This window comes from Sciurus vulgaris (genome assembly GCF_902686455.1).
Source record: "Sciurus vulgaris genome assembly, chromosome: 11".
Taxonomy (NCBI): Eukaryota; Metazoa; Chordata; class Mammalia; order Rodentia; family Sciuridae; genus Sciurus; species Sciurus vulgaris.
Genome location: NC_136472.1, coordinates 120,384,017 through 120,400,452, shown reverse-complemented (window position 1 = coordinate 120,400,452; position 16,436 = coordinate 120,384,017). Strand labels below are relative to the sequence as shown.

The 16,436-nt window shown below is 40.4% G+C and overlaps 1 protein-coding gene across 9 annotated transcripts in view; it reads left to right on the top strand.

Moving 5' to 3' along the window:
* The first annotated feature begins 1,448 nt into the window (after positions 1 to 1,448).
* The window catches only part of MSANTD2 (Myb/SANT DNA binding domain containing 2), a 34,367-nt gene continuing 19,379 nt past the window's right edge, over positions 1,449 to 16,436 (top strand). For 3 of the 9 annotated variants that reach the window (XR_013757802.1, XM_079104600.1, XM_079104601.1), the window contains exon 1: positions 1,449 to 4,646. Coding sequence is in view for 4 of the 9 variants with exons in the window: in XM_079104600.1 (XP_078960726.1) it covers positions 3,870 to 4,646 (777 nt within the window). In the remaining 5 variants the exon portion in view is untranslated. The other 6 variants (XR_013757803.1, XR_013757804.1, XM_079104596.1 and 3 more) reach the window with 5 other exon arrangements.

Here is a 16,436-nt window from a genome sequence, read left to right as displayed (position 1 = left end):
GAATGTCCATAGGTTATATGCAAATACTACATTTTATATACGGGACTTGAGTGTCCGGCAGGGACCTAGAATCAACCCCCGCCCCATGAGTATCTAGGAATGACTGTAATGAGAAATGCCAGGTTGTATGACTGGGTATTAGATGGAAGATTTCTGTCCAACTGCTTCAGGAAAGGCTTTATTAAAAAGTCAGGAAAATGAACACTTGACACAGATTATTGAGGAAACGAGGGGATTAAGGATGACATAATTAAGGGGAGTTGACAGCTTACATGTAGATTAGCATGTATTGCACATTATTTTGAGGTAAATCATATATTACTTCCCAAATAGACTTTTATCTACTTATGACCATCGTTTGGACCTACAATTAAAGGTGTAGCACATTATTTCAAACACAGTAGGCAGCTCATAAATTCTGACTTAACTAGGAAGTCTTTGGTATTTTTAGTATACAGATCTTATTGGTAGTTCACCTCAGTACCTAGAACTTGAAAATATGTTAAAATTCAGAATTGAAATATGAAGTCTTGAGCACCTCACATAGCATCTTAAAATACAAGCTCAGCCATGGTAAACCAGTATTACAAACACATGATTATGATTTCCTAAAAACTGTACAGCAGTTTCTATGCAATGCATTATTTTCTTAGTTTTTAAATTTTATTTTTTGGCACTAGGAATTTAACCCAGGGGTTCTTAACCACTTAGCCACATCCCCAGACCAAGACAGGGTCTCACGAAATTGCCCAGGGCCTCAATAAATTGCTGAGGCTGGCTTTGAACTTGTGATTCTCCTTCCTCTGCCTCACAAACCACTGGGATTACAGGCATGTACCACCATGCCCAGCTGAAAATTTTATTTATTTTGGTATTGAGGACTGAACTCAGGGATACTTAACCATTGAGGCATATCTCCAGCCCTTTTCGTATTTTATTTAGAGACAGGGTCTCACTGAGTTTCAGCTTGGGGCCTCACTAAATTGTTGAAGCTGGCTTTGAACCTGTGATCCTCCTGCCTCAATCTCCCTAGCTGCTGGTATTACACAGCTCTGGGCTTGGAAATTTTATTTTTGGGTACCAGGGATTTGTGATGGGCTGACAGATCTGACTCCATGAGAATGTTCTAGGCCAGACTCTAAGGGAAATGACTGAACAGACTCCATTTTGCTCTGAGACTCCATGTTATGTAGGAAATAAGCTTCTCCCATGGGAAACCCCTGCCTCTGTACCAATCATCAGTTACTTAGCGTGACATGTTTAATAATATAGAATGGCAACTCCTATGTAGTAAAAATTGCTCTCTTTTGACCTCTATTGCTCTTAACCAATGTACCATGTAAACAGTAATCTTGTAGATGTTAGCAACCATTCTTTAGTTTGTACTTAGATAAGGGTGATTTTGACCCACTTCCCCCTCTGTTGATGATCTCATGATATTAGTTTGTAATTTCGAATCATAGCAACAGACACTTATGATTGACGTGATTTTTGGTATAGGAACCCCTACAACCCTGTGGTTGGGGCTGTTCTCCCAAAAGCCATTTTTGGGGGCATTGTGTGAGACAGTCAGCCGGCTGACTTAATAAAGACTCAAATTTGGACTTCTCAGTGGTGATCGGTCTGTTCTTAAGTTGCGCCCCATAACAGATTGAACTCAGGGGCACTCAATCACTGAGTCACATCCCCAGCCCTTTTTTGTATTTTGTTTAGAAATAGGGTCTCACTGAGTTGCTTAGCACCTCGCTGTTGCTGAGATTGGCTTTGAACTTTCAATCCTCTGGAGTCACTGTGATTATAGGCATTTGCCACCATGCTTGGTGTAAATTTTATTTTTGACACAGATTTTTCTCAGTAGGTAGACTGATGGGTATGGGAATGGGAGAAGGGGAAAAGTAATATAAAAATAATGGCTAAACACAGAAGTTTGTGGGTGACTTTCAGCCAATCTACTTTATCTAGGATGCCTTCCTGAATGATTCAGAGGTGATTTGCAAATCATCCAAAAATCAGACAGTAAAGGAGGATTTATCTTAGACCTGAGGTAGTAAGAGAGAGGAGAGAGAGAGAGAGAGAGAGAGAGAGAACATTTGATTTTAAAACTCTTTGGAACCTGTGGTTTGGGATATGAGTTAGGCATGACCTTTCCTTTGATACGTATCAATTACCTATGACATTAAATTTTTTAGTTTTAAGCTGAATGAGACTGAATTTTGCTTTTATAAATGATTGAGATTCAAGAGCCCTCATATAATGTATTATGAGCCAGGCATTCACTGTTCTAAGAACTTCACTTGTATTATCTCATTTTTTCAACAATGTCATAAGATTATTCTCATTTTATAGATGAAGAAAACAAATTGAGAAGCCAATTAAGAGCTTGCCTGAGGTCACAAATATGGAATTTGAAGCCCCCCATTTTGATTCTAGAATCATGTTCTTAACCAAGGTGTTAGATAATACCTTGCTGTTAGAAAAAAAGGAAGGGGAAAGTGTTATGATTTGGAGATGAGTTGTCCCCCCCCCCCCCCCCCCCCAGGAACCTGTGTTTAATATAAGAATGTTCAGAAGTGAAATGACTGGAAATGACGAGAATGTGAGGGCTGTAACCTAATCATACCATCCTAGTTCCTGGTCGCCTCGAGTGGAGCCCGGGCTCCTCTACCACCCCCCTCTGCCATGATGTTGTCTCATCTTGGGCCCAGATAAATGGAAGTCTGCCCGCCATGAACTAAACTACTAGAATGGTGAACCAAAATAAATGTTTCCTCCTCTAAGTTGTTCTTTTGAGGTATTTTGGTCAAAGTAAGTAAAGCTGATTACCACAGAATAAACTCTGAAATTTTCTTGGGCTTTTCCTAGAATTAATTTACAAACTATGGTAGTATTTAAATATGACAAGTTACCTCCTCTTTTACTTCATCCTTGTTGGCTAATCCTTTATCTTTTCAATGACCATAGTTATTTCCTCTGTGATTCCCAGGGTTAAAAATGTGACTGAGCTCAGCATTTATTTTTTTTAAACTGAACATATACTTGTTATTTAAAAGTACACTGCCTAGTTTATTCTTATTCCTTGGTCAGCTCCTCAGTTACAAGTCTATTTTAAAACTATTTTTTTTTTTAAACATTGAGGTTTTAAAGTTAACGATCCAAGATAATTAAGATTTTCAGATTTGAAGAATATGTAATACTTCATAGCTATATATGCACTGTTGTTCACTATGTTCCAGCACTTTAAGAAATGTCCACTAATACATGACCGCAGGGCACAAGAGCTGTCATAACTGACAGTCTCCTTTTTAACATTACACTTGAGAGTATGAAAAACTGGGAAAACTATGCAACTTCCAAATCCTGGAGAATGGTATTAAAAGTAACTTTTCTGCTGGGATCAGTTCTTACATATTCGTGCTACATACACACTGTACAAACGCAATAAAAACATCTAATTATTCTGTAACTGGTCACACCTATCCAGATTAACTGGAGAACAGCAGATTAAAACTGGAATTAGAAGAGTTGCTGTTTTTCATATAATGGGCTTGAAAAGCTACAAACTCTATCCCAATCCACATCTGTTTTTCAAAGCCCCTCCAGAACTGCTGTCCCCGCAGCCTTTGCGCCTTCCCCGAAATACCCCTCGTGGGGTTCCCGAGTGGGTCCACCTTGGACGTCAGACTCTGCACCTGGAGGCGAGCGTAGGGGGAAGAGAGGCAAAGCGGAGGGAGGCAGGAAAGCGCGAGCGACCGAAATGGTCAATTCCTCCTTAACTCGGGGCCCCCTCGCGGGCCTCACCCCTCCTCGCGGAGGCTGAGATTGGAGAGGAAGTGGGAAGGCTCCAATCTGTTCCTCACTCCAGCGCCCTCATGCCCCCACCCTTCTCCTCAGCTCGGGGCTTCGGCGCGCCCCGACCCCGCCCCTCACTCCGGGAGAGGAGCGGGCGACGCGGGAGGGCTCGCGGAGAAAGGCCCGCGGCTCGGGATGACCTCCGCCCGACCGCCGCACCCTTGACCGCAGAGGCTCGCAGCCGCCCGCCTGCCGGCGCGCCAGGCCTGAGGGCAGCCCTGGAGACCGCGGTGGCCGGATGCGCGAGCGCGTCACTTCCGGGCGGTGCAGCGGCGGCCTCTTGGAAGATGGCTGCGCCCTGTGGCTCGGAGCTGCCCGCCAACTCGCCGCTAAAAATTCCGAAGATGGAGGTGCTGTCCCCGGCTTCTCCTGGTGGTCTGAGCGACGGAAATCCATCGTTGTCCGACCCTTCCACGCCTCGGGGTGCCTCCCCGCTCGGGCCAGGCAGTGCGGCGGGCTCGGGGGCAACGGCGTCCGGGGGTCTCGGGCTGGGGCTGGGGGGCCGCAGCGCCGCCTCGTCCTCGGTCTCCTTCTCCCCTGGTGGCGGTGGTGGCGGGGCTGCGGCAGCCGCCGCCGCCGCCTGCCGGGGCATGTCGTGGACGCCGGCCGAGACGAACGCGCTCATCGCAGTGTGGGGCAACGAGCGGCTGGTGGAGGCGCGGTACCAGCAGCTGGAGGGAGCCGGCACGGTGTTCGGCAGCAAGGCCCCCGGGCCGGCCATGTACGAGCGCGTGTCCCGGGCCCTGGCCGAGCTGGGCTACGAGCGGACCCCGTCCCAGTGCCGGGAGCGCATCAAGGTAACCGGCCGCCCGGCCTGGGGCAGCGAACCAGAGGCAGAGAGAAGGCGGGGAAGCGGGCCTCGGGGGCGGGGGCCGGTCTGAGTGCAGGGCTCCCCTCCGGGGCCCGGTGGGCGATTCGCATCTCCTCCGCCTTTTTCTTCTCTCCCTGGGAAGGGGGCTTTTTTCCAGATGGCCGCCAGCCCGTAGGTTTCCTGAGTTTGAAGTTGGGCGTGTCTGCCGCCGCCCCTTTTTCTTGCCAATTGAGGCTGTTGCTGCGCTCTGAAGTTGGTACTTTCTCATTGTGCGCGGTGCGGCAGTTCCCGTGCTGCCGGCGCTTCTCTCCCCCGCCGCCGGGGCCCCTCGCTTTGTTCCGGCGGAGGGGCTCCCGGGCAGAGGCTTACCAGCTGGGGCAGCATTGAGGAAAGGCAGAAGTGGGGGCCGTTGGGTCCCCAGTTAAGGAATTTTCTGTTAGTAGCGGTGGGGAGCCATACAAAAAGCGCCTTGAGACGACTAGCCTTTGTGTCATTCGCTTTACTTCTCAATTGAGGTGCGAAGAAAGAGTAAGACATGAAGTGCTGTGGAGAATTGGAAAGGCCTGATGGTAGCCAAGTTGTGTATTGTTGTCGTGGAGGTAGTGCGCTCCGTGAAAGTTAGTGTGGCTGAGAGTTGTTCTGGAATTTGGATTGTCGATGCCTCTAGAGTAAGGTTGGCTTGAGGCCCTGCTGTTTCTGACCAAGCCCCTTCTCGAAAGTCAGTTTTCCTTGTTTTAGTTACTGCCGGATGTGGTGGCAAGTAAACTCTTAAATGTGCATCTGGCCATCCTTGCATACTTAAAAGCAGAGGCTTAATGTGGGCTAGGAATTTTACCTCCAGCTTGCTTATCATTTTGCTGTTTCTGACTTTTATCTAGGTATTTGTATTATTGACAAGGAGTTGTATTTTAGTTAAACTCTTTCCCTCTTCATAGAGTCTGCTAAAAGTTTTGGGTTGTATCCTCCCAGTTTTTACTGAAAATAGTTTCAGTACTTAGTCATAGTAACTGTACTTCTTTTCTGGTAGGGCTGGCACTTTTTCTGGGAACTCCTTTGGGGAAGGTTTAAAAACCACTAAGAGTCATAACTAGTAAGAATAGTCACACTGAAGAACAATCATAAAACTCAGAACAACCATGATTAAAGGAGGAGGATTGTGCCAAGTTCTCAAGGTGTTAGGTGTGGTAGTGTTCACTTGGGGACTGTTACATAGAATATTTGGTTCAGAAACTAAGCTATTTCAAACCTAGCAGCTGTTGTTTAGTTTATTTGATAACATTCCTTTGGTCTTCTTTTACATCCTCTCTTTTGGTATACAAGTATGTTATTAAAGTTATAGCTAATAGTAAAAAACTGTTCTGTTAGAGGTCATTAAGGTTCAATTTGGGGGAGAATTTTAGCACTGCCCTGGATAGCATCTATCCATGAAATTTTCTTGAGTTCAGAAATGTACCTTAGGTATCTGTACCTATTTTAGTTTGATTGATTTTTATTCCTAGAAATTTCCCAATGAAAGGGGAAAATTGTGCTCTATCAAAACTTCACTGAATATAAATCTCTCCATAAAATTGTTTCTCAAACAACCAGGGAATATCTAGTTGGATTGCTTCATTGTCCAGTTATGAGAAGGAAACCTAAAGCAAAGAAAGGAGATTGAGCCTCTGAAGAATTTTTAAGAGGATCAGTTTACCTGTCTCCAGACAGGTAAGACCAAGTTGACTTCAAACCCTTAGAATATTTTGAGACTATGCAGATGGTGTTGATTTCTCTGATCCACAATAGCCATTAAGAAGGAGAGCAGACAACTTTTGTTTTTAGACATGCTTTACTCTTTAAATGATTTCAATCAAGGAACACAGACTTCTTTGTTAACAATATTGAATTATAAGCTTTTTTGCTGTGTTAGCATTTAGTAGGCACTGAGTGCTTATTATATTTTCATTAAATGAAATCTAGAAAGAGAATTTTGGAAATCTTGTCTATAGCAGTGTTACTGAAACTTTAACTAAAAAACAGACTTTGGAACCAAGTTTGAAAAATACCGCATTAGAAACTAAGCTCTTTCCTTTTAGGGATCTTAGCCTAGAAGCAAATGTGGTCACTTGAAGTCATAGCCTTACACAGTTATGAGGTAGATGTCCAAGTAACACAGATTGTGCTCATGAAGATAAAAATACAACCTTAAATTCTAAGACAGAAAACAAATCCTTAGATCCCTGTTTCAGAAATGCCAATTTGGAACAAGTAATGAAGAAATCCTTTTCGCTCTATTGTTTTGATGATAACTGCTAAAAGAAATTCAGAAATACTTTTTGCTTTGGTTTTACAAAATATAAACAAAGTAGTTCAGAAATTAGGAACTTCTTGTCCAGACTCATGTAGCTCATTTAAATGTGAACTCAGGGCTAGTGATGGAACTTAGAGGTGGAAGAGCATGTGCTTGCATGCACAAGGCTCTTGGTTCAGTCCTTAGCTCTGCAAAACAACCAAAAAAACCCTCAACATCAGAAGTTCACAGGGAGGAGGAATACCATGTGAGTCATTTACATTTCTGGTGTAATATTTGAAATTCTTTGTAAAAAATTCTATTATGAAAAGTCACGAAATAATTTTTTCCAAGTTTGAAAGAAATTGATGAATAGTAACCAGTTTTTCCATTTGAATAGTTTTAATATGTGATGTAGCACCCTTCATACCCCTATGAAGGCATCAGAAAGTTTTGAGTCCTATGCCAACCCCTGCCCTGACCACCTTCCTGAATAATCTTAAGGCATATCACTTCTCTGGACTAAATCTCTTATCTAAACAATGAAAGTATTAAAATTATAAATGTTAAAATTGAATTAATAATTTGGATTTTGATAACTAAAGTTCTATTTGATACTAAAGTTTTACTTTTTAATATTATTCAAGGGACTGTTTCTAAGCACACAAGATTTTTATTGGAAGTCAGATATAGGGTGACTTAGGCAAGGAGGATTCCAAGTTTGAGACCAGCCTCAGCAATTTAGCAAGACCCTCTCTGTCTTTTTTTTTTTTTTTTTTTTTTGCGTTGCTGGGGATTGAACCCACGGCCTTGTGCTTGGGAGGCAAGCACTCTATCAACTGAGCTATATCCCCAGCCCAAGACCCTGTCTCAAAGTGAAAAAAAAAAAAAAAAAAAAAGGGACTGAGGATGTAATTCAGTGTAAAGCATAGTGGGCTCAATCCCCAGTACAAAAAAAGAAAAGAAAATCAGATGTAAACATATGTTTAGTGCTACAGAGTTTCATTTTGATGTCTGTCATGTTTATTGGTATTTGTTCTATCTTTTTTTTTTTTTGATAAAATGTATATGCTTAAAACTGCCCTGCTGTACAGATTGTTGTTTATTCCGAAGTTTTATTCCTTTTTTTTGTTTGCCAGAAGAAAATTGCTAACAATTCCAGCCAAATTTTGGAGTCAGATAAATAAATCTCGAGGTTTTTTTGTCTAGTCTTCGCCTAATTTTTTCCCTTTTCTACAGACCTTTTCTTCATATGTCCATTCACCAAATATTTGAGTGCTTGTTATGTGCAGGGCTGTCTGCTAGGTGAATAAAAGAACTTTTAACATTTAATACCTAGATGTAGTCAAAGGATCTGTGGTCCAGCTGAAACTTGTGTACACACATCAAAGAGTTAAAAAGTGAAATAAAACAACACAAGGGGTGGTATGCAGGGCAATACTTGATTAAGTGTCATATGACTAAAGCTGACTCTAAGTGTAATGACTTTAAAGGGGGCAGCAGTCTCATCACCTTCCATACTCCAGTAGTTGAAAGTTCTTTCTGGACTTGGAATCGTGAAAGCATTCACTTCTGAGCCAGATGCCACATCCACACTTTAGTCAGTTAATGTGATGCACCACAAAACTCATTCTCAAGTCCCATATTTTTGGGTGTTCTCCAAGACTCTTTCTCTTGAGAGTTGGCTTTATGTTTATGAAACAGATGTGTATTTCTAGCCTCAAGATTAAATACAAAGTGATTGTATACAACCTAAAAAGCTTGCCTTGCCTGATCAGTACTGGTTGGACTTGTGTGTGTGTGGGTGTGTGTCTTTTGCTGAGATGGAACCCAGGGCCTTATGTGTGCTAGGCATGTGTTCTACCACTGAGCTCTCTTTAAATTTAGAAATGGTAAGGAGTTTTCCGACTAGCAAACAAATTGATTAATTTTTTAGAGGCATTGCCTAGATTTATTCATCAGTAATTATCATTACAATTGGAACTAATTTTGCACTTAAGCACACAAATCACAGTAATAGTATATTTGGTCTTTCATTTTGGCTATCAGGCCTTGTTTTTATTTGAGAGAACCAATAGGGCAGAGGTAAATTAGAGCCAAAAGATATCTGTATAAGCACTTTAATAGACTGCCCATCGCTGAGGATTCTTTGTTGTTTTCAGACAAGACTTTCCTTCTGCATTATCACTGAAAGATTTCTAAGAAACGTGGTAAGCCACTCACATAGTATGTAAGAAAGACGGGTCTTTTTCCTGTCGTTTTTTTACACGGACAGCCTCTGTTGTTTCCTTTGCATTGCCACTTGAAAATTTCTGCAGTTTGCTTGTCTGCTTGTGAATCTGAGGCCTGATATGTATTTTAAAAGAAAAGACCATCTTTGACTGCCAGCCATGCACTTATATTTAATAGCTTTCAGTTTGGGAAGTAAGAGAGATAAAAAGCACACTCTACAACTGAAGGAATAGGATTCTACTTCCTGGCATTTTTGGAAATCTAACGAAGAGTAGAGTTAGATACTTTGAATCCTTCATTAAAATGATAATTGAAAGGAAAAAAAGAATTTAGAAAGCATATAGTATAGACAGTGCTGTTCAGTAAAACTTTTTGTGATACTGGAAATGTTCTTTATTGTTTATCTCATTTTAATGTGATAGCCACCAGTCGCATGCGGCTATTGGGCCCTTGAAATGTGGGTAGTGTGCCTGATGAACTGAATTTTTTTAAAATTTCAGTTTAATTTAAAATTTTAAATAGCCACCTATAGCTAGTAGCCACCATATTGAATTTTGGATGACAAAAAGTCATTATGGTATTAAGGTAGTCTTTATTTTGTGAAAGAATTCTCTTCAACACATACTCAGACCAGTAGAGGAAGTTCATAGTTCCTTCTTGCCCTTTCTGTCACTTCACCCCTGAGTAGTAGGAACCTTGATGTAAATCAAGAAAAATGACTCACCATAGTAGGCTGTGGAGCTTTTAATATAAGGAATAAAAGTATTATAACCTCAATTTGGCTGAGGCAAGCAGTGCATGTTCTTAGTTCCCTAGGACACTGCTGTCCAGTAGAACTTTGTATGGTAAATGGAAGTGTTCTGTGTCTGAATTGTCTATTGTGGTAGCCACTCGCCACAGGTGACAGTTGAGCACTTGAAATATAGCCAGTGTAACTGTGAAATTGAATTTTAACTTTATTTAATTGTAATTAATTTTAATTTAAATAGCTACTTGTGTATTGTCTTGGCCAGAGCAATTTTGAAGTAATGGTGTTATACACATCCCAAAAGAGTGTACGCTCTCCAGCATTTTCAGTCTTGACATTCAAATTTTTCATCACGTGTTTCAAGTTTATAGGAAGTTAATAGGATATAGAAAATATTAAACCTGTTTGAGATGAATGAGATGAAGATGACTGTAAAATGTATGCATAATGTATTCTGAATCTGAAAAATTCACATAAAATTATTTTGTTTTTAAGTATTTTCAGTTGTAAATGAACAGGATATCTGTATTTATTTTTTTATGTGGTGCTGAGGATCAAACCCAATGCCTCACATGTGCTAGGCAAGCACTCTACCACTGAGCCACAACCCCAACCCATAAAATTCTTATTGGTAGGTTTTATCAAATGTATATTGAAAACATTGGTGATTAGGAAATATTCTAGTTACATTTTAGAGAAACAGTGTCAGTAAGCTATATTGCTTTGTTCATTTGAAATTCAGGGGCCAAGCTTTATACCTAAAGTATATATGTACATATGACAGGAATTTCTAAGTTTTTAAGGTACCTTGATCAATCAGTAGAGGAGGCAGATGGCTACCCCAGTTAAAGATGACAACTTTAGACATCTTTTTGTTATCTTTCTTGGCTGACACAGTGGGACTGGGCCCTTGAATTCCTCTACCTTAGAAAGCCCAGAGTGAAATAGGAAAGCAAAAGGGAAAGGTATAGAACTTTACTCTTGCCTAATGTCCAGGTGTCTTGGGGAGGTGAATTTGGATATCTCGCCCATTCCCTTTGATCAGACTCAATTGATAGATTCATCATAGGGTTTTTTAAAATAATGTCTGAAATAACAGCTTTAGTTTTTCATTGTACACCTACAGATATTGGAGTGCCTCTTGTCATGGTTTAGAAATACAGCAGTGAACTATTTACCTTCAAGTTGTCTACCGTATTAAAGAAAAGAATCATTTGCCTTATTGTGAACAGTTCTTGTGTTTCCTCTTGGTGTTGGTGTTAAGCTCTTGTTGATGTGCTGCTTAAGGGTGGGCAGAAGGCAGTAGGGTAGAACTCAGAGGCAACATAATCTAGAACAGTGCAAACTATAAATCATGAAATTGTTCCAAAAATTTTTAAGTGATCAGCTATTTAAAAACCATGCCTTTCGGGCTGGGGTTGTGGCTTAGTGATATAGCGCATGACTAGCACATGTAAGGCCCTGGGTTCTAGCCTCAGTACCACATAAAGATAAATAAATAAAATGAAGGTATTGTGCCCATCTCCAAAAAAAAAAAAAAAAAAATATATATATATATATATAAAACCATGCCTTTTAATTGAAGAACAATTTGCTGTAATTCACAGCATATGGTGAAGATGTGGTTTAAGAAGTGATAAATGATGGGTTCGTAAAGAACCATGTAGAAGGGGGAAACTGATAGTTCTGGGGTGACATAGTGGTCATAGCAATTCTAGGTAATGTTTTGATGAGTAACACATTTTTTATAATGTTGAACTGCAGTTGTGAAAATATTCATTATATATCACATTCCTTAATTTATATACTACAAAGAAAAACCAAAGTGCTATATCTTTTTTCAACCACAGCCCATAAGAAGTGTGTGTTTGTTTGTTTGTTTGACAGGGGATTGAACCCAGGGGCATTTAACCACCAATTTTTACTTTTTTTTTTTTTTTTTTTGTGGGGGGGGAGGGGTTAGAAACAGTGTCTCCCTGAGTTGCTTAGGGCCTTGCTAAGTTGCTGGAGCTGGCTTTGAACTTGTGATCTACCTGCCTCAGCCTCCTGAGCAGCTAGGATTACAGGTGTGCACCACCGTACCCGGCCCAATTTCTTTTTTTTTTTTTTTTTTTTTTTTTTTCCTGGGGCCTATACTCACATAATATAATGTGTATACATAACTGAAATAGATTTCAGGAAAAAATAGTGATTATAGCTAACACCACATTTAACTATGTGCTATGTACTGTTCTAAGTGTTCTACAACTATTAATTTATTTAATCCACATAATGATACTATACTTAACCTACTTGCCGTACATGCTGGTAGGTTCTATTCTGTTTGAAAGCAGGAAGTCTAGCTCCAGAGCCTCTTTAGTAACAGTGCACAGCACCTGAAAGCACCTGTACCTGGTAGGCTATCTTTCTCACCTCCTGTCTTCCTCTCCTTTCCCCTCCCCCTCCTCCCCCTGCCTCCTTTGCAGCATTGCCTCCCCTTTTCACACCAGTCCCCAGGGCACCTCTCATCTTTTCCCTTCCCCAGTCATAGTCTCAGTTGTTAAGAAATTCCCTCACCTAAAGCTGGTGCAAAGAAAATCTGGGGGGATGGGGGCAGCCGCTCCCACTGATATTCAGCAGCAGGCTTACTCCTTGGGGACTGGCAGCTCAGAGTCACATTGGTCCCCACATGGGGCACACCCAGGAGGCGGCAGGATGGAGGAGCTGGAGGAACTGGGGAAGGAGACACAGGCCAAGGGAACCAGGAATCCTCCCCACCCCATGCCCTTCTGTCGCTCCACTGGCCCCGCCCCCAAACCTTATACTCAGCCACTTAGGAGAGAGACCCCCTCAACCTCCCTGTGGAGTGGGAGGGATCTGGAAGTGTGTGCTTCTCACTCACCCAGTACTTTGAGCTCTAAGGTTTTGCTGCTGTGGCCTTTGCTTTTGCCTTGGTTGTCTTGCATATTCACAGAACAGCGGTAGGAGCCAGAGTCTTTCTCCTGGAGGCCCTCCAGCCTCAGGGACACATTCCGGGAGGGCATGGAGTAGACCAGGGATGCTCTAGGTTTGCTTGACAAGATCCCATTGATGTAGGCCAACACCTAGGGGCAGTTCACTTCCCGTTGTTATTCCATGATGCATGTGCCCATGGGTCAGTCAGTTCCCCTTCCCCAAACTGGCCTTCACAGGCTGCTCCCCCACACCATCCTTCTGAGCTGTACCAACCCCTGTCCACCCATTTCCCCAGCCCCTCTCTCACTGCACCAGGGTCCTTTGGCAGAACAGACCTTATTCCCGCATGTGTTGTCTTTATCATCTCTCATTTGGAGTATTCAGAAAGATGGTTATAATTCACTAAAATTGATTTCTTAGGCCACTGATGGACCATAACCTACAATAGATTAAATAAGACTAGAGGATACTGAGGTGATATCAAGATTTTTTTTCATTCATTGTATTCTTTTTAGGTTTACAGTTCTCAGACTTTAGAAACAGTGACACAACAACTGGTCCCCCAGATAATATCTGTGATATGCTTTATGCTGTGTGGTTCTGGATAACTTCAGCCTCAGGTTTGTGGATGAATGTTGAAGGGAAGCAATTGAGCAGAAACAAGAATAATACTAGAGAAACGAGGTCAGTTGATGTGCTAGGGAGTTTGGACTTTATCCTAATCATCAAAGAATTTTTGGCCAGGTAGTGACATGGTTAGTCTTCTATTTTATAGCAGTCACTGGCTGTAATGTTGAAAATGGAAGCAGTAAGACACAAAGAGGTGTCTCGCAATGAGCTAGAAGAGAGGTGAAAGAAATGGCAGTAAAGCTGAATAGGAAGACAGGTTTCATGCATGTCTAACTCAGGGGGCTATTTGGAGAATGGGGAAATTTTAATGGACAGTTTGCTAGATGTTAAACTGGACCCAGTTAGCTGTCTACTTCTCTACTAGCTTATGCAGGACTCCTTATGGTTCTTCATAGCTCAAGTGTTTGGCCTCACATCTCAGAACCCAGAGAGATACAACTAGAACACCATATTAGAACAGTCCTTTCTGGATGGCCTCTAGGATGCTTTTTCCATAACCTTATGGGTTCTGGTCAGTTCCCCAGTCTTCTTATTATCCTGACTTCTTTTTTTTTTTTTTTCCCTCTTAACATTACTAGGGATTCAGAACTAAAATTCACATCTAATATTTCAAATGTTAATTATACAGGCACCCCAAAGTACGCTCCTATTACTAGGTTAAGATGGAATATCAATTTTTCCTTATTGGAAAGTTGTATGTATGTAATGTTTAAAAAAGAAAGAAAATGGGGGAAAAACCTTGAGTTCCAGAAATAACAGACAAGTATTGTAAAGTGCTTTAGATTATAAATGATTGTTAGGATTGCAGTGGTAATTAGATAGTTTGATTTTTATTTCTGTTGCTCTATGTTCTGTTCTACCTATTTACTGTTGTAGAAACTTGTGTTTAAAATAATGAATGCCTAATGAAGCTGTGCCTCTTATGCATATGTCATATATTATCAGTAGTTCATAATCTGTGCCAAGTCATTTCCCCTATTCTTCTAAGTAAGTAATTAAAGAATGTCTGTATTTGGGAAAAGGCATATATTTAATATTTAAATCTGTATAAATCTCACCTATTTGTACTTGGATCCTTGAAAACCAATGGAAATACTTTTATTCATGGCACTAATCAAGTGAGTGTTATCTTTTCACTTAGTAGGATGCATTGTTACTCCTTAGTAAAAAACAAACCTGTGTTTACTCTCAGGTACTTTAGGAATAGCAGCCATCATTTTATTTTTATAGGCAGCATGTTCTTGGCTGCATTCACCAATTTACATATTTTGAGCTACCAAATAGTATATCATTCCATATAAATTGATGGAGTAGTGTGGAAGTTGTTTACTTAGATTTTTTTCTAGTTGCACTTTCTCAGCCTTTGTAAGACTATTTTGTTGTAATAGATTGGATTTTGAAACATAAAAGTGCTGTTTCTCTACTATCTACAGATTACTTCATTTATTTAAAAAAAAACAATTATTTTTGTAATGGATATTAATGAAACCATAGTAAAAGCTCATATCTACCAAAAACTGCTTTTATTATTTTTTAATTTGTAAATACTTCAGATGGAACCACCTGGCTTATTATGATTTAGAGAGAAGCATATGATAGATCAAAAAGTACTTTAACTTTATATTTAGTATCTCAATTGCCTAGATGCAGTCTGTTTGTTTATTCAGTACTCAAAATTTGTTGAGGTCCTTCCACATGCCAGGTATTGATTTAGGTGCTGGGAAATACATCAGTCAACAAAACTGACAGTCCTCTGCCTTCACTAGAACTCACATTCTTGTAAAAAAACAAAACAAAAAAACAATTTTTACAGTGTAATTCAGAGCAATTAACTCAATCAAAAAAAAACTCAGATATTCTTTGATAAAGTCTTAATGGCCTTGGAAAGTTTGAGCTCTATACTTTCATTGTGCATAAGAAATAGAAATTCATTTGTTTTTGCTTTAAGAAAGATTTACATGGCTTTATTTATTTTTTGCCTTGTCTCTATCTACTTGTCATCGAGGTTAGCACCAGTAAACATCAGAGGGTTAGTTTATTATTCATTCAGTGATTAATACTCAAGCACGTCCTCTTCAGCCAGGCACTGTGAAGGGTCCAGAAGGTACAGTCTTATGCCAAACCAGATAATTCCTTCTTTTATACAAATTAGGAAATGTGGTGAATAGTTGGGATTTAAAAGCTCAGAGTTACGTCAGTTTTAGAACAGTATATTATAATTACGTTTTTATATAACTAACATACTACTAAAGAGGAAAAAATGAAGGGAAAAATTTTTGATTTCTTCACTATGGCACAATCATGTTCATAAAATGTTTTGTTATTTTTCAAGAAGTGGTAGTGATACCAGGTGTGGTAGTGCATGTCTTTAATCCCAGCTACTGGGAAGGCTGAGGCAGGAGGATAGCAAGTTTCAGGCCAGCTTGGGCAACTTAAGAATACCTTGTCCCAAAATTTAAAAAATAAAAAAAAAGAACTGGGGATACAGCTCTGTAGAGAGCACTTGCCTATAATGGGTTAGGCCCTTGGGTCCATTCTTCAGCACCAATCCCCAAAAAGTAGTAATGATAAATCTGGTTTTAATTCCAATACATGTATTTTAAATAATGAGAATTCTACATGCTTTTTCATTCTGTCAACAAGAAAATATGTGTCATTCATATTCCTTATTTCTGTTCATGCTGAGTTTTACCTGTCTCCTACTTCTTTTTTTTTTTTTTTTTTTTTTTTTTTAAGAATGTAACCTTTATTTTTTATGGGTTTTTTTGTTTTGTTTTGTTTTAAATGTGCTGAGCATCGAACCTAGTGCCTCACCTGTGCTAGGCACATGCTCTACCATTACGCTACAACCCAGCCCTGCCTCCTGCTTCTTGTGGACTAGTTACTCAGTAAGTGAACCTTCATTCCCTGGATGCATAGTTAAGGTTCTTTCTTTCCTTGGTTTGTATGTCAGTGTATTATTATTG